This window comes from Lissotriton vulgaris, unplaced genomic scaffold, assembly GCF_964263255.1.
Source record: "Lissotriton vulgaris unplaced genomic scaffold, aLisVul1.2 SCAFFOLD_590, whole genome shotgun sequence".
Lineage (NCBI taxonomy): Eukaryota > Metazoa > Chordata > Amphibia > Caudata > Salamandridae > Lissotriton > Lissotriton vulgaris.
In genome coordinates this window covers 289,513-311,513 of record NW_028245615.1, presented here as the reverse complement: position 1 = coordinate 311,513, position 22,001 = coordinate 289,513, and the positions used below count along the sequence as shown (strand labels likewise).

At 42.6% G+C, this 22,001-nt stretch overlaps 1 protein-coding gene across 1 annotated transcript in view; it reads right to left on the bottom strand.

Annotated features, from left to right (window-relative positions):
• Positions 1–22,001, bottom strand: part of STPG4 (sperm-tail PG-rich repeat containing 4) — a 342,310-nt gene that overhangs the window by 212,711 nt on the left and 107,598 nt on the right. Inside the window, exon 2 of the mRNA XM_086949125.1 lies at positions 9,956–10,021. Coding sequence (XP_086805251.1) covers positions 9,956–10,021 — 66 coding nt within the window. The remainder of the gene's footprint in view (positions 1–9,955; positions 10,022–22,001) is intronic.

The window sequence follows — 22,001 nt, the reverse complement described above, 5'->3', positions numbered from 1 at the left end:
AACAACTGGATTACCAGCATCCTTGACCAGGTCCTGCAATTCCATAAGAAGACCTAAAGTTGCCCCATGGTATACACCTGCCCTCAGACTCAGGAAACTAGGCTGCCGTAAACTTGAGAGAGCTTGGAGGCAGGACTATTCTCAACCCAGAAAAGCTGAGTATAGGGCTGCCATAAAACTCTATAAAATGGAGATAAAGGCAGCACAAGTTCTTTTTTATGAAGGGAAAATCAATGCGGCGGCGAATGCCCCCAGGGAAATTTTCAAAATCGCTAAATCCCTTATTTCGCCTCCTGCTGAGCGTCCCTCTGTTGAAGGCGCTCAAAACCGCTGTAATGATCTGGCCGTCTTTTTCTCTCAAAAGATTCAGGCCATATACTCTTCATTTGACAACACCAAGGATGATCCGAAATCCCTCATCACCCCTGACCCCTCTGTCCCTTGTAAGCTGGAGGAAATCCCATTCCTCGACACCCCCGGACTAGACAAACTGATCCCTAAGATCACCTCTGGCTCTCCCAACGACCCAGCACCTCCTCAGACCCTCATCAAGGTCTTGGACGTCGTTCGTCCAGTCATCTTAGACGTTCTTAACACTTCCATCTCTTCCAAATCTGTTCCACCATCTTGGAAGTGTGCGATGGTGAAGGCTTTGTTAAAAAAAACCAACCTCAACCAGAGCAACTGGGCAAACTATCGCCCTATCTCTCTTCTTCCGTGGTTGAGCAAATTGCTTGAGAGGCACGTGAATAACATCCTAATGGACTATTTAGAGTCCAATAGCCTATTGCGTGCCTCTCAGACAGGGTTCCGTCCTCAGCACAGAACCGAAACCGCCCTCCTTGCAGTAACGGAAGAAGCGAGAGCCGTGATCGATCGGGGAGGAAAAGTCGCCATCATTCTATTAGACCTCAGCGCCGCGTTCGACACGGTTAACCATGCCACGCTATTACATCGACTGGCGGGCATGGGCGTGTCGGGCGCGGCCCTAGGATGGCTGACATCCTTCCTGGATGAGCGATTCTTTCAAGTCTTTGAGGGTGAAGCGGTGTCTCCCAAACACCCACTTAGGTGCGGGGTCCCCCAGGGCTCCTCCCTAAGTCCTACCCTTTTTAATGCCTACATGGAACCTCTAGACAGGATAGTCCATCCCTTTGGTGTGCGTATTGTCACCTACGCGGACGATACCCAATTGGTGGTCTCTTTAGACCACTCTGAGGGATCGTCCCCCACCTTAGGCCCCTGTCTAGAGGCTGTTGCCAGATGGATGCAATCTTCCTGTTTAAAACCGAATGGGGAGAAGACAGACATCATCCTACTGGGCAACTCTTCTCCCTCTGCCCTTGCATCCATCTGGCCACCATGTTTAGGCCCGTCCCCTGTCCCTAAGTCCCAGATAAAGAGCCTTGGGATCTGGCTCGATAAAGCACTTGACTTTTCGGTCCAGGCTACCAAGATGGCCACCACCTGTTTCGGGCTAATGAGGATGCTGCGGAAGGTGCTCCCTCTGCTCCCATTCCAGGCGAGGAGGGTCATGGTCCAGGCCCTGATACTCTCTCGCCTGGATTATGGGAATGCTCTTTATATGGGAGTCCCGACCTCCGTCACTCAGAAGCTCCAAGTCACACAAAACAGTGCGGCTCGCCTACTTTACAACATCCCCCGCTGGCAGTCAGCTAAGAACGCCCTAAAGGAACTTCATTGGCTCCCTGTGGCGGCAAGAGTGCAATTTAAGGCTATGTGTATTTTACACAAATCGTTCCATCGAACGGGCCCTGTAATTCTACACCCTATGGTTACGCCATATGTCCCGTCCCGTTCCCTTCGCTCTTGCACCCTTCAGCTGGCAACGTCCGTCAAAGTCAAGAAAGCCCGCTGGGGAGGCCGCTCTTTCTCCCATACGGCGGCAAGACTCTGGAACTCCCTCCCGCTTTCTCTTCGGGAACACAACAACCATATGTCTTTTAGGAAGGCCCTGAAAACGCACTTGTTTGCCAACACCTGCTGAACTACCGTGAGCCCGCACTAAGTAATCATTCACAAGCGCTGCGAGGCCTCCGGGTAGTTACGCGCTATACAAGTGCAATTTTCATTCATTTCATTTCATTCACAACCGCATAAACATGACAACTTTGTTTTCCAAGATTAAGAAATATATCTCTAGAGTCGTGGAAACAATAGATAGCTATTTCACTCAGTCAATCGGGCATGCTTCGTTTCACCAGAAGTGCAGAGAAATAGAGAGACGGGTGTTTTCAATAAAAGGGTATTTATAGAACAGTCTCCTTTCTCATGCAAAAGAAATGAACTGCTACAATCGCAATACTTAGCATGAAGTAAAGTGCGTACAGTAAAAAGAGTATTACAAAATAATATTGTAATAGCATGGTATGGTTTCTAAGCCATAGAATATAACATAAAATACATGCATTAATAAATAATGACTAAAAGTACTCAACTGGTGCTTCTAAACTACGCCTACTCCGGTGTACCTAACCTAGATCTAGTACAAGGGAAGAAGTAAGTGAGGTGTAGCTTAGTTTCAGTATTCTTTGCCAAGAATCTATTCCAAGAATTCTCTAAGGGTATAATCAGCTCCGTACCTTAGTTTAGAATGAAGGAAGTCTGTTATCTCTCTCTCGGAACTCGATTTCCCAGCAACCCGCAAGGGTAGCCTGGAAACACTCAAGCTGGGTTTCTCGGCAGGAGAAAAGACAGCGTCTATCAGTGCGTCTGCTGGAGGGTCGGCTTCCTTCGGCACTTGCTGCGGCGAGCTGTGTCGGGCAAGCAGATAGTCGAACTGCTCCAAACCACCGTGTGTTTGCCTGGGCAAGTGTGGGCATATTTATACCTTGAAGGTGCCGAAATTGATGTAAGGTTATCAAAGACTCAGTTATTTGAAAACTCCATGATTTCTAGGATAAATTAATATTCAAGCAGGGGGAAGTCCCTGACTGCTGAAGGCGCGTTTTACCAAGAAATCGTTGTGGATTTTCGGAACTAGTGGAAGTAGCCATGCAGTATTTGGAATGCATAGTCTAAGTCTAAATAAGGGTAGGATTTCTATGCCTATATAAGGACAGGGTGATTTATACCTATATATGGACATGAATCGGGAGAATTACACTAGGGTCCTAAAACGCTACACAACACTTCTGCCATCCTAATCACCCCCTTAGTTCCTGCTGATAGGGGATTTGACTGCATCAAAGCTAGCTGGTTCCATTTCCTTTAAAGGGTTGTTCATGTCCTATGGGTTCTGTTCTTTTGCTGCTCTCACCTTGGCATGGTCTGTTCCTTCATGGGTGTTGCGTTTTCCATGTCTGAGCCCATACCCTCAGTGCGGCCATGGATCCTTGTGGTCTGGCGGGGCTAAGTGCAGTTTGTGTTCCAGTGCTCGGCGGGGCTAAGTGCAGTTTGTGTTCCCTTGCTCAGTAGGTGGGCCCCAAATGTTCTTTCTGTGATAGTTCCATTGCCTGACTTCTTGTCGGGTCTTGAGGTTTGATAGTTGATTGCTTTCTTTTCCCTTTCATGGATGAATTCAGTATTCTGGAACCTTGCTGTGTTCCTTTGGTGTCCCTGCTTCCAAGGTCAAACTGTGGCTGTTGGTCCACCATTGGTTCTTCTTGGTGATTTCTTATTTACCTTACTTTGGGTGCTTCACAGGAGATATGCTTCCCTGTTTTCCCTGTCTTCTTTTGCTTTGCCTAAATCCAGTGAGTGATGTTGTGTTCTGAGTTGGTGTGGTGCTTCTTTACTACGCTTGTTGTTCTCTGGTAAGACTCAGCATACATCCTTCCTTGATATTGTTGAATGGGGTTCTTTGTCAACCAATCTTATGCCTCCCATCTGTCTTCAATTGGGACAGTGTTCTTGGTTCTGGTGGCATGCAAGCTTTCCTTTAAGCTGAGACTCCACTCCTCCCTATCATTGTCATGTTTCTTGTGGGGTTGGAGTTCCAGTGTGCTGTCTAAAGCATTTGCCCACATCCTTCCTCTGTCCAATTCTACCTCTGTCTGGTGCTGCTTCCTCATGTTTGTTTGAGGCGGCACTTGTTTGCCTTTTCTGGGGATGCACTAGTTCCCCTATACTGTGTAGCTGCTCACTGCCTGTGGGTGGGACATTTTGGGTTATTCAACCTTGTGTCATCCAGGTCTCCTCGGTGGCTTCTCCTCACTTCAGTTTTGGGAGAGAGTGCTGCCCCAGGTTAGTTCATCATGCTGGACTGTCACATCTATAACACAGATTTCTCTGTTCGTCACTGGGATTATTTTTTGCATACTATGTGCATAAAAAGTTATTGCTTTCTTAGAGGACAACTTCCGTCTAGGTCTACTAATCTCTGCCCTCCAGGAGCAATGGGCAGCAGCTAAGGATTTCACGGGGATTGGCTTGCTTTGTATTCGCGAGTCCTTTTTTGCTCATACCTTTTGCAATGCCTTCTGACCTGTGGCTAGTTGTGCATTTTAAAGGTGCTTTCTTGTGGCCATTCCCTTAGCAGGTGGCAAGTTTTGTGTCTTCAGTGTCACAAACCTTTTCTTTTTTTTGCCCTAACATGGTCAGTTTTCACCTGGGTCTCTCCTTCTACCCCCACTCTACTATGTGTCCTTGTTCCCCTCTCTGGTAATGCACAGGGCTCTCTCAGTGTATTTTAGCCTTTCAACTTCTTTCCTCTAGTCTGTTGTTCATTTTTGTCATGTTTGAATCCTATGGAAAATGGGGCGCGCCTTCACTGGGCGCATTCATTCCCTAGGTTCTACTGCCTCTTTCTTGAGTATACCCCTCTTCTGGGATCCCCCTCCTCAGTCCCTTGCAGAGTCCATCCACGCATTGCATGACTGCTTCATAGGTAGGATAGTGGAGCCCGGGTTTGTGTGACATATGTTGTGCTGCTTCATGGGCTGATCCGGCCATGTTTTTGCTCCATTCTAACTTGTTTGTTGGGGTCCCCCGGTCTGCTGAAATAAGGCTGAAGTTCTTAATGTGCAGCACTATAGTGCCTTTGTTTTGTTTAATCTTTTTGCAGATTCTCCATCTCATACGTGGATTGTGCTGTGGGTGCGTAGAGTGATCCTGTTTTATACATCCTCACATTTTAGGAGTGCGATGCGGAAGGGAGGTGAGGTGCTAATGTCCTCATTACCGCAAGACCTCACAGGGCTTCGCTCTCACCCTCCTTCCCTCGACTTTGCCTCAATGTATTTTTGCTTGGTAGATACAGGGTGTGCTGTGGGCAGGACATTATAGGTGAGAGGATGAGACGGGGTTCCAAGCCTAACTCATATTTTTCCCTTAATAGGGGCACGTGAAATGCCTGTTTTCAGGGTGAAACTTCATCTCACGTGTTAGGACTGTGACGAGGAAGGCCTGTTTGGTGTAATGAAGATTACTGGTAAACATTCTGGACAGTATGCCGACATGCATCCTAATTCATACCCGTACTGCCCTGCAACACTGAGGTTTATGACTTTACTGTGTAATATGCTATTACCAGGGTAGTACGGCTACCATTCTACGGATATTTATGGTGTGCGAAAACAATCATTTTAAATATTAATGTCAGGGAATGATATCCAACCACTCATACCACTGAAGCTGTTGTTGTTGTTACTTTATTCGATAAAAAATGTCATCATAAAAGTGTACAATTTATACAGTACATTAAAAAGACAGAAGATAAAAAGAGTAAAAAGGGCAGGGGCCCACCGGTCTTATATAAACATACATCATCTCTTACTGCTCGGTTTTGTTTAAAATTGCTAAGATATAAATGTCCAGCACATTAAAAAAACTAAAAATGCAAGGACCCACCAGTCCTATGTAGCAACAACATTGCATACAACTCAATTTAAACAGATTTAAAAAGCATGTTTCAGCATGTGGCAGATAAAAGTGGGGAGAGGAGTTGGCCTAACGGTCAGGGCGGTCGACATCGAATCTGGGGAACTGGGCAATGACGCTGAACTTCCTGTGATTCTGGGCAAGTCACTTAGGCCTAGATGTATCAAGATTCCATTTTGCGAATCTTAAATAGCGATTTTTTGCGAATCGCTATTTAGAATTCGCAAAATGGAATGTATGTAAAAAATTGCATTTTTTTTGCGATTCCTTATTTATCTTTATTTGCAAATTCGCATTTTGCGAATTCGCAAATAAGGAATAATTCCCCATGCATTCCTTTGGGCCAGGAGACCCATAGGAATGATTGTGCAGTAATTCTCAAATTGCGAATTCGCAATTTGCTAATCGCAATTTGAGAATTATTTCAAGGGTGCAGGGGTGTCTCATGGACACCCTGCTGCACCCCTGAAACTTACATGTGTGTGCATATGGCACACATACATGCCCTATGGGCATGTATGTGTGTCACATGCCACCTTCAAAATAGTCATATTTTGTTTTTTAAAAGGATTTCGCAAATTAACACGAACCTCAAATTGGTGTTAATTTGCGATTCCTTAACCTGATTTCGCAATTTTAAAAAGTTTCATACATGCCATTTAAGGAATCGCAAAATTGCGATTCCTTAAATGCATAAGCAAAATAAGGAATCGCAATTTTTTGCGATTCCTTATTTTGCTAATTTCTGATACATCCCAAAAGATGCTAAATGTCCGTTTGCGATTCCTTAAGGCCGAAATTCTGCGAATTTCGGCCTTAACGAATCGCAAAAGGCTTGATACATCTAGGCCTTAATCTCCCCGTGCCCAACAGAAATGAATGTGTCCTGGTGTAATACAACTGGTGCCTTGTAAAGCGCTCTGATACCAGATTCGTGTCAAGTTCGCGCTATATAAAACTCTGCAAAAAAACAGTGTCTGGTATTTGTAGACAAAACTCTTCCTATATAAATATGCATGGCTGCCAACTAGCCCCATATTATGCGGGGCTACCTTTAACTAAGCCAGCTTTTTCCTTTCCCATTACAACCGTGGCCTGAAAGTACCAAAACAGAATTTACAAAAAGTTCGCACTCCTGACACTGGGCCAGCTTGACAGCTATGCACATAATTACTTTTGAGAAGGAGTACAGGTTCTCCTTCTCAACTCCAGGAAAACTTAACAAACTGAACAATTATAAAACATTTGAAATATGTTTTGCAAAAATCTTTAAAACTAAGATAAACATGCCAGTGATTACCATGTCAGTGATGATGTAATTTATGATACTTGGCTAATATTCTGATAGATGTAAGCATTGATTGGGCATCTCATTGTCTAACTACACTGCTCAATCAGATCTTTTCTCTTTTACCGTTCTTTTTTCTCCTTTTCTCGAATCGCTGCAGCAAAGAAAATGACATTTAGCTGGGGTTAATTGGACTTAATTTGGTTTGCAGAGCACTTCCAGGATCAGCTCATTTCCTTTCACTGCTGGTGGTATTTCCACTGGGAGTGATATGTTTAGACATGAACACTCTTTCATCGGGATGTGTACTTAGCAACATATTAGGGGCTGAGCTTTCATGTTGATGTATTTCTGATGTCAGTGTCTCGATCAGCAATTGTATGGAGTGGATTGCAAGCTGAGGGCATTTTCTCTCATTTTTTTAATGATTAGATAATGCAAAAGCAAGTCATTTAAGCAAAGGTTCTGTAAAGGATGCACTATGGGAGAGTAGAAAGTGGTTTATTTTATAAGGATTGCTGAGATTGGCTCCTCCAGTTAGAACGCGGGCATTCACTATTGTTGTTCGCAGGCCTTCTAAGAAGAGGCGCGAGGCAGACGGGGGGCAGACCGATGTGTCTGTCATTGTGAAAATAGGAGACAGATGCTCTTACTAGTGCTAGATAAGACTTCCATTAGAAGACACTAGCATGAACTGCTACCACTCAGTCCCCTCTTATTGACTGTTCTGACATTAGAAAAGTGAAAAATAAAATATTTTTCACAGCTGCTAGGACCCACAACGGTAGGAAGCAGTGCAATTCCCATGTTAAAAGGGCAGATTCTCCACAGACCAGAGGGCATTGAAGGACTGCCAGATGTTCTCTCCTGTCTTCACCACCTACCCGTTTACCCTCTTTCTGGCCTCTACAGAGCCCAAGGAAGTAGTAGGCAGCATGATGTACTGCGGCATCCCCCCACTGGATTGAGAGCAGTGGGGGAGAGGGCTTGCCAGAGGCAATGGTCTGGTGGCTTAGTGGATTAATGCATCCACTGCAGGAGCCTGTGTTCTACCTCATGGTCACGTGTTCAAATCCCAGAGGGTCCACTCAGCCTTTCATCCACTTGAGATCAATAAAATTAGTACCATGAGTTGGGTAACAATAAACATCTGTTATTCAGCGCCTTGAGACCCATGGTTGATAAGTGTGTTTTACAAATACACGTGTTATTTTTTTGTGAAGGGACAGAGTGGTTCTGTGCCATAATTAGCAGCGGTTCTGTGGGACAGGGCAGGCTGCACACAGCACCTGCTCTCAGCTCGCTCAGACAGACTCTGGAACAGCAGGCTGAACAGGGGAGAGATGGGAGGTGAAGAAGAGTGGCTTTTAACCAGGTTGTTACTAAATAGATTTCGAGCGTCGGAACCATGAAAGCCTAGAAGGAGCTGAGGGACGCTGCTAGTTTGGAAGGTATTGTTTCTTTGTTTCAGAGAGGTTGGGTGGGGAATGGGCATTACCATAACTTCCAGGATGTTACATTCATTACCGAGATCCATACCTTGATTGTTCTCCGTGGTCCATGTCCCTCTAGACATTTGGTCCATGAATTGCTGTTACTGAGGGATCTGGTCCTAAGGGGGTCTTCAAGGAGGACATACACACAACATTTTACAAGGATAGAAATCTACCAAGAAATGCTTCCCACTCTTGCCCTCAATGATGTACGTGGAACACATCGAGCTCTGTCTGCTGGGGCTTTTTCACCGACCACCCAAACAGAAGGTTGGAAACAGGCTTATTGATCTCGCCTTGGTCCTGGCCAGGCAGAGGATAGCAATGGCCTGGAAGTCCACTGATGGGCCTGTGGTGGGAACCTGGATGAGGGATATGACTCACTGGGATGGGGTGAAGGGATGGGTCCTAACTAGTGAGGAAGCGAAGGGGCTGAGATGGTGCCCCATCGCGGAAGGAGGTCCTGAATGCCTGGGATCGTAGTGGCACTGAGCGGAGTCGAGGTGGGATCCAGACAGATGGGGAGCACTCACCTGCACCCGGGGTGACTAGTATGAGGGATGACCCCTGCTGAGGAACCTGAGAAAGGGAGAAAAACTGGAACAGTAACTTAGTGCCCTCTGTATCTATATGGGGTGTGAGTAGTATTCACTCCACTATGGCCTCAACACTCAAACATGCTCAGGTTGGGACAGCCGCTGGGCCAGCGGCTTGATAGGCAGAGACCCCAGACCCTCGCCCGCTCCATACACCAAGTTTACCCAGATCATTCCTACATTATTGAATTCTTGGTCCACCCTGCACAAGTTGGTTGACAGTTGACTTTGTTATGTATCATACAGGAGGCGTTCCCTCAGAAGTTCCTTCGCAAACTGGGTTAAATCATTTTAAAACTCATAAATACATGAAGATTAGATAATACATTGCATTGACACAATCTCTAACGGTTACACTACGGACAATGAGCTCTGCTTTTACTGTATGCCCTGTGTTTGTTGCAGATCCTCAGCAATAGGTGTTAGAAAGAATGGATGTATACAAGTTAACCTGCACATGTCTCTTATTGGTGTATTGCTTTGTACTCAAATGGCGACATGTGCAATCCTGCAATTGTATTTATCTGACTGCTATTACATCAAATGTCAATAAAAATATTGTTCTAAAAAACAAATGATGTACTTGGAACACCATGGTGGAAAATACTTGTTCACACGCTGGCCACAGGGAAATGACACTAAAAAGGTCAACAGGTAACAGGGTACTTGAACATCAAAATTCGTGGATTGCAATCTATAGAATCAAATCACTTTAATGAAAATATATATATACATACTCTGAGAGCATACAGCCACCACCCATCTCTTTCTGAGAAACGATTCTCTTTTTCCCTAGAAGAACTCTGTTGGGAAAAATGTGTACACATTTAGGGCTTGTTAGTCTAGGAAACATCAGATGCAATAGACGTAATATTAATATGACATTGTTTAGGTAAACATCACACCCATCATTAAAAGTTCAAATCAATATATTTTTTTTAACTGTTTTGAATGCTGAAAAACACAAGGGGCCCGATGCACAAAAGTAATCTGAGACAAAATCCTAACTTTATGACTTTCGGTATTCACAAAAGGCATTTAGTAGTAGTAAAGTTAGAATTCCTAACTTTACTACTACTAAAGGCCTTTTATGAATACCGAAAGTCGTAAAGTTAGGATTTTTCTCAGTTTAATAGTAGTAAAGTTAGGAATCCTCACTTTACTACTATTAAATGCCTTTTGTGAATACCGAAAGTCATAAAGTTAGGATTTTTCTCAATTTAGTAGTAATAAAGTTAGGAATCCTAACTTTACTACGACTAAATGCCTTTTGTGAATGCTGAAATTCGTAAAGTTAGGATTTTGTCTCAGATTACTTTTGTGAATCAGGCCCAAGGTATGTAAGTACATTAATTTTTTGACAACAGCTGAGTGCAAAGTGGAACAGTGTGTACTCAAGGGGCTGCCACACAGAGAAAAGATAGTGTCTAAATGCATATGGACAGTAATGGGATAATCCTTAGCAGACCATGGTTTCTACTGTATTCAGGCGCAGTAAATGGGTTTTGTACATTGGGGTGTACATGATCATAGGAATACAGACAATTTATTTCCTACTAGGTAATGAAATTATTACTTAGAATTAATCCTTACAATTAACTAGTTCTAAGATGCAACTGCATTTAACTGAAAACTACTACTCGTCAGCAGTTCAGCAACTGGATTCTTGCAGCAACCACAGGGGACTGGTCACATTTCCCTAATAAATGCATTCTCAGATTTGTAGGCGGACCGAGCGCCCCTCACTTGGGGTATGGCATTGTGGGTGTCAAATCACACTGGTCAATAGAAACAACAACCTCCGTCAACCTTTCAATTCAAATTCTGTTGATACAGCTCAAAAAAAATATTTGTATTTGTAGGGCTTTTTATCTTCGTTTATATTCTTTTTCTTTCAGTGATAATATTATGCTCGTGAGAGAGCATAAACACCACCTATACATTCAAGCATTACTAATGATAAAAGATGCCTTGAGTTTCAGACATGAAACTGTACTTACAAAGTGGCATGCAGACATTTGGTGCTGGAAAAGTGAAAACCTGAGGCCTGGTCAGATGCTTACCATTTAATGAATCATGTACAACCATGCACAATTAATTCAAGGCTGACTTAAATGTGTTTAGTTTAGATTTGACCTCACTACATAATGTAGATTTAATTTGTAAAATGTGTTTTGAACTTGTAAAGTAGCTGAATTAACACACATTTTGAAGTGTAGAATAGCTGAAATACAGCACATGATTTAATTTTTATTTGGGAGTCCTCAGCACTGTCTTTGAGATAAAAATGGAATGTTTGTCTTCCCTTTTCTCCGTGAAAGAAAGAACCTTTTTCTTTAGCAGATGACACATCATTTATGCCTCATTTTTTTCTTAGAATAGGGATTCCTTCCTTTATGGAACGCGCTGTATGCAATCTATGATGTTCTCTGTATGGATTCTATATTTTTTATGATCAATTCTGTAACCGGATTGATATCTTATGAATAAATGAAGAGTCAGAGAAACTTAAATTCTGCTTGGAAAATAAATCCCTTTAAAACTACTCACAACTCTCATTATTAACTAAAATATTTATTTGCATTTGATATGCTCATGTTTATGTAGATGTCCTCTTGGTCATAGCACGGTGGAAAAGTTCCGTCGCCTTGAGCAGAAAACAAGGGTAATGGTACTTTTGCAAGGAGAGATTACCTTGGGATTTCCGCTCAATTGTTCAATGGTTCAATTATTTAATAACTTTTGTATACAGAAGATTAATGTATTATAATCAGGTAGTGCATCATAAATATTTCAAACACAAGTCTAAAAAAACAGATTTCATTCCTTGTTGGTAGGCACATGTACGAAAACTTTTGTTTCCAACTCATTCCTCTCAGTTCAGTTCAGTTCATCAAGCTTTATTCGATTATTGTAAAACAATCACAAAAGCACATAAAAAATGGCATTAAAAAGAAAACATGTACATTTCATTTCAATTAATTAACAGTGATCAATCATGACTATAAAATCAATTTAAAACAGCATACTTTTCCTGGCAGCAATTGATCGTAGGATATAAGTTGCAGTAAAAAAAACAGATATCTGGCTCTCGCAATGTAAACAACAGACTCATAGCAGCATTCACAGTTAAAGTGCAGTATTTTTTAAACAAGGGTTTAAGGAAAGCAATACGGAGGTGCAAATACAAATCACAAATGAGGAGAAAGTGCAGAGTGCTCGGTTTTGTAACTCCATCGCATGGGCACGGGGCAACTGGGTACTTTTTTACACAAGAGAATGCTACCAGATGATGGACAATGCCTAATCTCATTCTGGTAAGAACAAATCGGTGTGATGTTCCAGTTACCATGCCTAAGTATTGTTCAAAGCTCTCAGTTTCCAGATATGAGTTATAAAACTTATTAGTTGTTAACTGCCCATTAGTCTTTTGGCGTTCATACTTTTTCTTCCTCAGAAATATATTTTTAATTTCCAATTTGGGAATAACAGTTGCTCTACTGGGGTTTTCCATGATATTTATATTAAACAAATCTTTAAATGTTGACACTATATATTGAGCCAAGGGATCTTTAGACAGTTCTCTAGCTGAAGGCAATCATTGATAATGCTTCTATTGAAAATAGTTTCTTCCTTCAACCATATAGATCTCCATACCAACACTGGTCTCAGCCCAATTAAATCTGTCAAGTAGTTGAGCCCCACTTCGTTTTGTATTAAGTCAGAGGAAGCTGACATAGGTAAACAGAGTAACTTTTTAAGAAACCTGTTTTCCTTTATTTGTAAATCTTCATGATGGTAATGGGCCCATACCCCCGCACCATAAAGTGTTGTTGAGGTACATCTAGATTGGTAAATGTGCAACATATTGCGAATTCGGCGGTCCCCTAATTTAGCAGCAAATTTGAGAACCCTGTATGCACTTTTAGCCATTTTGGCTCTAACATTTGTCACCTCCTGTGACCATATCCCATTACTAGTGAAAATTATACCCAAGTAGCAGAACTTATCAACCGTTAAAAAAATGTGTCGATCTACATAAAAAGATTTTGATTTCCCTAAGCTCGAGCCACAGATGAAAGCATATGTTTTAGTTTTATTATTCTGTAGCTTTCTACCCTTAATAAAATCTGTAAGCTTGTCAATTAACCTCTGAGGCCTATTGGTGTCCTTGAAAGGAGTACCGCATCATCTGCATAAAGCAGCACCGGTACATCTTGGCCCTCCACCTGGGGCGCATCAGACTTCACAGTTTTGAGTGCAGCGTCTACTCCATTTATAAAGAGAGTAAAAAGAAGTGGAGCAAGGACGCAGCCTTGCCTGAGGCCTAATTTAACCTCAGATTTGGAGGCCCATTCTCACCCTTGGCCATAACGCACACATGTTGATAATTTTTCGTAAAGCCTCGCCAGAAAAAATATAATAGACTCCGGGGCATCAAGATCCAATAAAATCTGCCATAACAGGGCATGGTCCACTAGATCAAATGCACTACTTAGATCATCAAAGCAGAGGAAAAGAGACCCTTGCTTTGCACGGGTATATTTCCCTATTAAAAGATCTAAATTAATACATTGTTCCAGGGTTCCCCGCCCTTTCCTGAATCCATATTGGGTTTGCGTTAAAATCCCATTTTCCTCGGCCCACTCTTCTAGCCTGACTAGCAGAACCCTGCTCATAATTTTAGTGGATGAGTCTAGAAGGGAAATTGGTCGATAATTTTTGGCTTTGGATCTATTCCCTTTCTTAAATATGGGATAACTATGGATTCACCCCATGTTGGGGGTACTCCTTCCGTTCCAGCAGCATTAAAAACTCTGTTTAATATGGGGCCCCAGAGTGCCAGTGTGGCTTTATACACGTCTAATGGTACACCATCCGGGCCGGGTGCTTTCCCGTCCTTGCTACTATTGATTCCTTGTTCTACCTCTGCAAGCGTAATTTTAAGAGGTAGAATTGGCCAGGTATCTGTATCCCTAAAAGCTGTTAAAACCACATCCCCTGGATCGAAAATGCTAGTAAAATGTGCTACCCATGCTTCACTACTAACATGGTAAGTCAAATCAGGGGCCTCCTCGTTTCTTAAAAAGGGTGAATTGACTATTTCCCGAACATCTTGCTGTTAGATGTATTCACAGCCATTGTTAGTTTATCCCAGGCCTCTTCTTGGAGCTCCCTCTTTCTCTGTTTTATTTGATCTTCATAAGCCAGTCTCAGTTTTTTGACATTACTACTTGACAAAACTTGTTTTAGCTGGTTCAAGGAGTGAGTGCATTCATGATCAAACCACCCTTTATTCTGCGCACGTTTTTTCCCGATGGTTGTAGTCATGATACTATTAATAATTCCATTTATTTTACAAAAATGTGATAAAATCAACATAGGGTCGGCATAATCACCAAACATTAAAAAATCTCTGTATGGCATACCGTAACAATATCTTTTAAAACCTTGTCCAAATTCTCCCCTTTCCACTTAACCCTAGTGCCATTAGGTCTACATGGGGTTATGTTGCCTATTGTGGTTTGGTTTACTTTGCCTCTATGACCCCAAATGCTTAATAACAGGGAGATACAGTTATGATCACTTACTAATAAGTCTGTTATCTCCGGGGTAGTACAATAGGGTACAATATTTTCCGATGCCAATACGTGATTAATAGTAGTGTTGGCATTTCTGCCTGTAAATGTTGGTAAGGTATTTCCCTCTCCATCTCTTACACACTGCAAAACGTCCATGTCAAATTTAACAATAACAGAATTTAGCGTCTCACCAAGGGTATTATGCAAAAAATGCACACAATCGTCACCTATATCGTTCCTAAACCCACAGACCTTAGTTGTGGAGAGAGGACACAGTGATGTATTAAAATCACCCACCCAAATAATATCAAAATTAACTCCTTCATAATTGCCCAGATTATCTATTACATTCTCCAATTCAATAACCACTTTGTACTGTGTAGAATCAAACAAATTGTTATAGAAGTTAATTAGCAAAACATTGCGTCCATTTTTATGATGTAGCCACAATACTTGAGAGTGGCATCCAATGTTTTTAAACAATTTAACTTCTACAAGCAATTTAACTGACATGAGTATTAACAGTCCCCCTTTCACTCTACCGACAGTAGAGCGCAAAGCTGGTAAGTTGAAAGAGACAAAACCATCGAAGTTAACATGTTCCGTGCACCAGGTTTCTTGGAAACATAAAATATCATAACTATTAACAAAATCTTTCCAGCCTAACATATCTTTCTTCTTCATCCACCCGGCTATATTCCACGCGATTAGACTATACCCATGGTTATTAACTCCCTCTGTGGGTCTAACTACCTCAATCGTCAAAGGCGGGGCATCACTAATCACTTTAGGCATACTGGTCACGTCCCGAGACGAATAATATTCTACTATGGGTTCATTCGCGTGGCTCTCTATAGGATCACCTTGCACATTACTGGGACTAATACCTTCCAATAGATTGTTGGCCCCCGAATGGCTGTTTACCTTTCTAGGCAGCAGTTGTCCTAATGATCCCACTGCCCCTTGTAGATTTATATTTCTAGGGCCCGCCATTCCTCTATTGTGGCGGGAAGGGTGTGTCAATCTATCTCCTCGAGCGATGAAAGTGGCATGAATCTCTTGTGGGTGGGGACGGCAGAGTATTGTGGTGCAGACATAAGGCAATGGGATCTCCATTGATTCTGATCTGCAACCGCAGCTCTATCTTCTTTTAGGTGTCTATAGAAAAAACTGAGTGGAAGAAGCAAGATGCTGTCATCATTAATTGTCCGAGTAGGAACTTTTTCCAAGACTGTCCGGGCATAATGTGGGTTCTTGAAATTAACAGTAACACAATCCCCCTTAGTAGATTTACTAGATGGACCAATCCAGTTAACTCTCCTCGTCGTGAGGATCTGGGCTACATGGTTAATAGGGTAACCACAGTTGAGATAAAGCCAATCCACAACTTTATTTTTAAGGGAGACATGCATTTCTATTGCACTCGGGCTGAGTGATGGAACATTCACTAATACTGCTACATACGAACAACAATCTGGGGCAAATTAATGGATCTAATTCTTTTTGCCTCCTCTGGTTCTTTCCCTATGCTATTTATGGGCACCTGTATAGCCTCCTTGTTTGTTACTCCTTGATTTTTTACCTTCCCAGGGTGGCTATTCCCAGGCCTTTCCTTACTCTGCCCTGGGGTGGTTAGGTCCCCCACAGTATTTGGTATTCCCGGGGTAGAACTATTCATTGGCTCTGCCCTTCCCGTCCCTGTGCAGATACCCCCATTCCCTGGGTCGGTTTCTAAACCTTGTATCCCTTCGGGTTTCCTATTTATTTTATCTTTATAGGTTTTTTCAAAGGTGGTGATTATTTCTTTAAGTCTACCCACCTCGCCATTAAGTTACTCTATTCTACCCTCCAGGGGTTTAAGATGAGTTACCAATGTGCAGGTTACTGCAGCTATGATCTTACTGACCTGCTCATCGCAAATAATTCCTCTTCTAATTGGGACTTCCACTGTAGGATTGGATAAAGGGGCCTTTGTGCCTTTTTCATCTAGTCCCTGTTTTTGCGGTGTTTTCCTGTAATTCCTTTTTCTTTTAGGAGTAGGGGGCCCATTACTTACTGAAATACTGTGAACTTCATCATGTTCAGGTTTACAGACAGCGTCTGGACCTGGTGAATTCGCATCGGGAACGGTTAAAAGACGTGTGTCAGTCACAGTATTATACTCCAATTGGGGGGTAATCGCTATTATGGAGTCAGGTGCATTACCTATCCCAGCGAAAGCCGCTGTTCTGCCCTGTCTATCTCTATATTTATAGCGCTAACCGCCTTCACGAGGTAACAATCTATTGTGGTACCCGGTGTCTCAGAGACACTATTAATTCCCTTAGTTAATTTACGTTTCGACATGTTTAGGTATTAATCAATGGCACACGATTAGCCCAATCCTGACCCAATACTAAATTATTTTTAGAGATAAGCTCATTAGGGTAGAAGCCGTGTGTAATAAGTGAACAATATAGAAAGTATATAAACAAATATATAAAAGCTTATTGATCGCAATTGTTAAACCTTAAAGAGCAAATAAAAAACAAAGTGCTGAGTACAATTACAATACTATACAGATATTTGGCTGCATTATTCACAAGTCCCAAACAGTCTTTGTTAAACCAGCCAAGAAAGTTGGCCCAGACCGGCCTCCTTCGGCCCCTGACGGCCACAGACGGCCCGCCCTTTGCCCGGGCTTAGCCCGGCACCCGCCCGAGCGTGTCCCGCGTAGTGGCCGACAAAGACAGTTAAATACAGGCAGGGGGAAGAGGCTAACGGGCCTCAGGTGTTCCATGCGCAGGATTGAGCGCTGGGCTGATGGGACACGTAGTCCAGGAGTTCCTTGTGGCAGGTGGGGAGACGGAGAGCAAGCTGGCGTTCTCCCTCTATTGAGCCCCCAAATAGGGTTCACCTCGCTCTCCAGGTAAACAGGTCCCCTCAAAAGACAGCAGCAGCAGGCCTCGACGAGTTCCATTCCTCTCTTGGTATTGGGCATTTATGATGTATTAATTAGGTAGTGCTATTAAGAAAGTGCAAAACCTGAAAGCATTTGTAATAAGCCACAGTAACAAATAATTGGAGAAATAGAACTGTAATGTGCTTAGAAATAAGCAGGCACATGCATCATTGTTGGCTTTTGCGAATTCTTAATTGCGATTTTTAAGGAATCGCAATTAAGAAATCACAAAAGCCTATGCATGAAGAAATCGCTGAAAAATTTGCGATTTCTAAACATTCCTTAATTGCAACTCGCAAATTGCGCGTCGCAATTAAGGAATACCTCCCCATTCATTCCTATGGGCCTAGAGGCCCATAGGAATGAATGGGAAGGTATTCTCAATTTGCGATTCGCAATTAGCGAATCGCAAATTGAGAATGCGATTTCAAGGGTGCAAGGGTGTCCAAAGGACACCCTGTTGCACCCCTGAAATTAATCTGTGCACATATGTTATGCACACACATGCCCTAAGGACATGTGTGTGCACAACACGAAACTTTGAAAAATGCACAAAAGTAAATTTTTCAAAGTTTTCGCAAATTACCATGAGGTTCAACCTCATGGTAATTTGCTCCCCCTAATTGCGAAATTGCTATTTTTAAAACGTTCATGCATTGCATTTAAGGAATCGCAAAATGTGATTCCTTACATGCAATCGCAATTTGAGAACTCGCATATATTTGCGATTTCTTAAATTGCGAGGGCCTTCACCCTTGCAGGCACATGCATCATTGTTGGCTTTTGCGAATTCTTAATTGCGATTTTTAAGGAATCGCAATTAAGAAATCACAAAAGCCTATGCATGAAGAAATCGCTGAAAAATTTGCGATTTCTAAACATTCCTTAATTGCAACTCGCAAATTGCGCGTCGCAATTAAGGAATACCTCCCCATTCATTCCTATGGGCCTAGAGGCCCATAGGAATGAATGGGAAGGTATTCTCAATTTGCGATTCGCAATTAGCGAATCGCAAATTGAGAATGCGATTTCAAGGGTGCAAGGGTGTCCAAAGGACACCCTGTTGCACCCCTGAAATTAATCTGTGCACATATGTTATGCACACACATGCCCTAAGGACATGTGTGTGCACAACACGAAACTTTGAAAAATGCACAAAAGTAAATTTTTCAAAGTTTTCGCAAATTACCATGAGGTTCAACCTCATGGTAATTTGCTCCCCCTAATTGCGAAATTGCTATTTTTAAAACGTTCATGCATTGCATTTAAGGAATCGCAAAATGTGATTCCTTACATGCAATCGCAATTTGAGAACTCGCATATATTTGCGATTTCTTAAATTGCGAGGGCCTTCACCCTTGCAGGCACATGCATCATTGTTGGCTTTTGCGATTTCTTAATTGCGATTTTTAAGGAATCGCAATTAAGAAATCGCAAAAGCCTATGCATTAAGAAATAGCTGAAAAATTAGCGATTTCTAAACATACCTTAATTGCGAGTCACAATTAAGGAATGCCTCCCCATTTATTCCTATGGGTTTAAAAGCCCATAGGAATGAATGGGAAGACATTCTCAATTTGCGATTCGCAATTAGCAAATTGCAAATTGAGAATGCGATTTCAAGGGTGCAGGGGTGTCCAAAGGACCACCTGTTGCACCCCTGAAATGAATCTGTGCACATATGTTGTACACACACATGCCCTTTGGGCATGTGTGTGCACAACTTGAAACTTTGAAAAATGCACAAAAGTGAATTTTTCAAAGTTTTCGAAAATTAGCATGAGGTTCAACCTCATGGTAATTTGCTCCCCCTAATTGCGAAATCACTGTTTTTAAAACTTTCATGCATTGCATTTAAGGAATCGCAAAATGTGATTCCTTAAATGCAATCGCAATTTGAGAACCCGCAAATATTTGCGAATTCTCAAATTGCGAGGGCCTTCACCCTTGATGCATTTCAAAAGCTGATTTTGCGATCGCAAACGGGCGCTTTTTGCGATTCACACCGTTTGCGATCGCAAAAAGCTTTGATGCATGTGCCTGTTGATGCATCCCAAAAGCTGATTTTGCGATCGCAGACAGACGATTTTTGCAATTCACACCGTTTGCGATCACAAAAAGCTTTGATGCATGCGCCTGGTAGTCAATGTGCAACATTTGTATTATAGGAACACATAACGTTATTGGGATATTGAGAAAGTAAAAAAACATGTTCTGTTATGGACATAAGGAAAGAAAATTGTATGTATTTGAATGTTTGGAACGATGAATGTGTATGTGTTATGTATGTTTCAAGATGAGGTAATAGGTCTTGTTATATAAAACAACATTTCTGTTTTCTTTGAGACCTGTGTTTTGAAACGCTCAGGATGCACAGCCTGACTATGAAGCATTAATGTTCTGTATACAAAAGATATTCATCATATAAGCATATTCTTGTCACAGAAAAATAAAGAACATGAATGAAGATTTCTGTGCGAGGTACATATACATATTTTTCCTTTGCGATGTATCACCAGAATTTGAATTGAAAGGTTGGTGAGGGTTGTTGTTTCTACTGATAGTTTTCCCTGCTCCAGTAACCCTATTTAAGCAGGAGGCCCTTTCTTTCTGAAATTCAGAGCACACTGGTTACAGCAAAAATGCCTGTCCCCAGAAAAATTGAAGTGCCCCTCTTTAAAATCCCCCAGACCTCCCGCAGGATGTGAGTAGGGTAAACAAAGGATTTAATTAACAACCTTTCAAACGATGCATTTAATCTTCACCATGAGAATTATTTTTAATTTGTTCATTTTGTGCTCAGCTACTTAGATTAGGCTCACAGACATACAGTGAGCTCAATTTACAAAAGGTATTTCCTGTCACAAACATATGGGTATTGAACAAAATATCTTCATTTGCACCTGCCAGAAAGGAATCGAATTATTCCTCGCATATCTCAATGGTTTTATTACTATACCTTTCTCCACTATGGTTTTGGAGCTGCCCCTAATAGTAAATCCCACACAAGGGGTTTAAAGTGGTTGTTCAAAGGAGTGGTCAGCCTTATACGTTGGGAATGCCCACTAACATACTGGTGTGTGGGCATTTCTAAACTCCGATCTGACCATTTCCCTCCCTGGGAAGGGTTGAAAATGTACTATAATGAAAGGGTGGAGTAATTCCTGTTGCAGATTCGGTTGGGGGAGTTGGGGATGCTTTTCAATGTGGAAAAATCTAAAACTGACGGCTTGCATCTTTGTTCCTCTGTTCCCTCTACACTTGGGTCCCATCCGGGTCGTCTTCCAGTGGGAACCAATTGGGGTGGGCCGGGATAGTGTCACATCGGTGTCCTTTCAGCATAAGCGCCCATAGAGGGCATCTGGTTGTGCAGTGTGGGGTTCCAAAGATACTCCAGCAGGTAGGCTGTTTTCAAGGTCGGATCTTTCATGGACAGCAATCCCCAGCCCCTTGTTCAAAGTGCGCATGAAGCGCAAAACATAACCATTGGATTGTGGCAATTGAGGTCTGATTTGTGTGGTGAGACACTGCAGGAAGTTTTGAAATTCAAGGCCTTGAAACAGCAGGCCATTTTCTGTCCTAATCTCCTCTAGGAGGCCAAACAGCGCCAGGACCTTCTCTAGTGCAGGGCAGACTATGACACATTTTATTGACTCATCTAGCTCCACTATGGGGTATTTAGAGTGGCTGGCAACTAGCACCATGATGGTGCGTTCATCTGGGAAGCTGCCAAAGTTGAGGATGGGGCATTGCTTTTTTCCTTTGTGATTACCAGTGCCGGGCATCTGGACTACTGACCCTCCAGAAAAGCATCAGCCATTCTTTGTCTGGGCCTCTCCATTGGTTGGCGTTCTTCGGGAACATGCTCTAGTCCCCATTCTGTAGCATCATTATGACCTTCACAAGTACTTCATCTTCTGTGGTTGCTTGGCTGATTTCTTGAATGCTCAGCGTCCTTGGGCATGCCTCTGCTTACTAATCATATGTACTCCTCAGTTCGTCCTACATAGTGCTCTGCCCCGCTGTTCTCTGGTGCCAGGAGAGGAAGTCAGCTTTACTCCAGGAACCTTGTCAGTATACAACCTCAAATTGATATCGCTGAAGCTGTATTGCCCACCGTTATATTCTGGGCGGAGGTAGGGGTGCGGTGCCCTTGAAGAGTGGGACCAGTGGTTGGTGGTCGATGACCATTTGGAAAGGGTACCCAGAGAGGTTTTTGTGGAAAGGGCTACAGACCCACATGAAGGCAGCTGTTTCCCT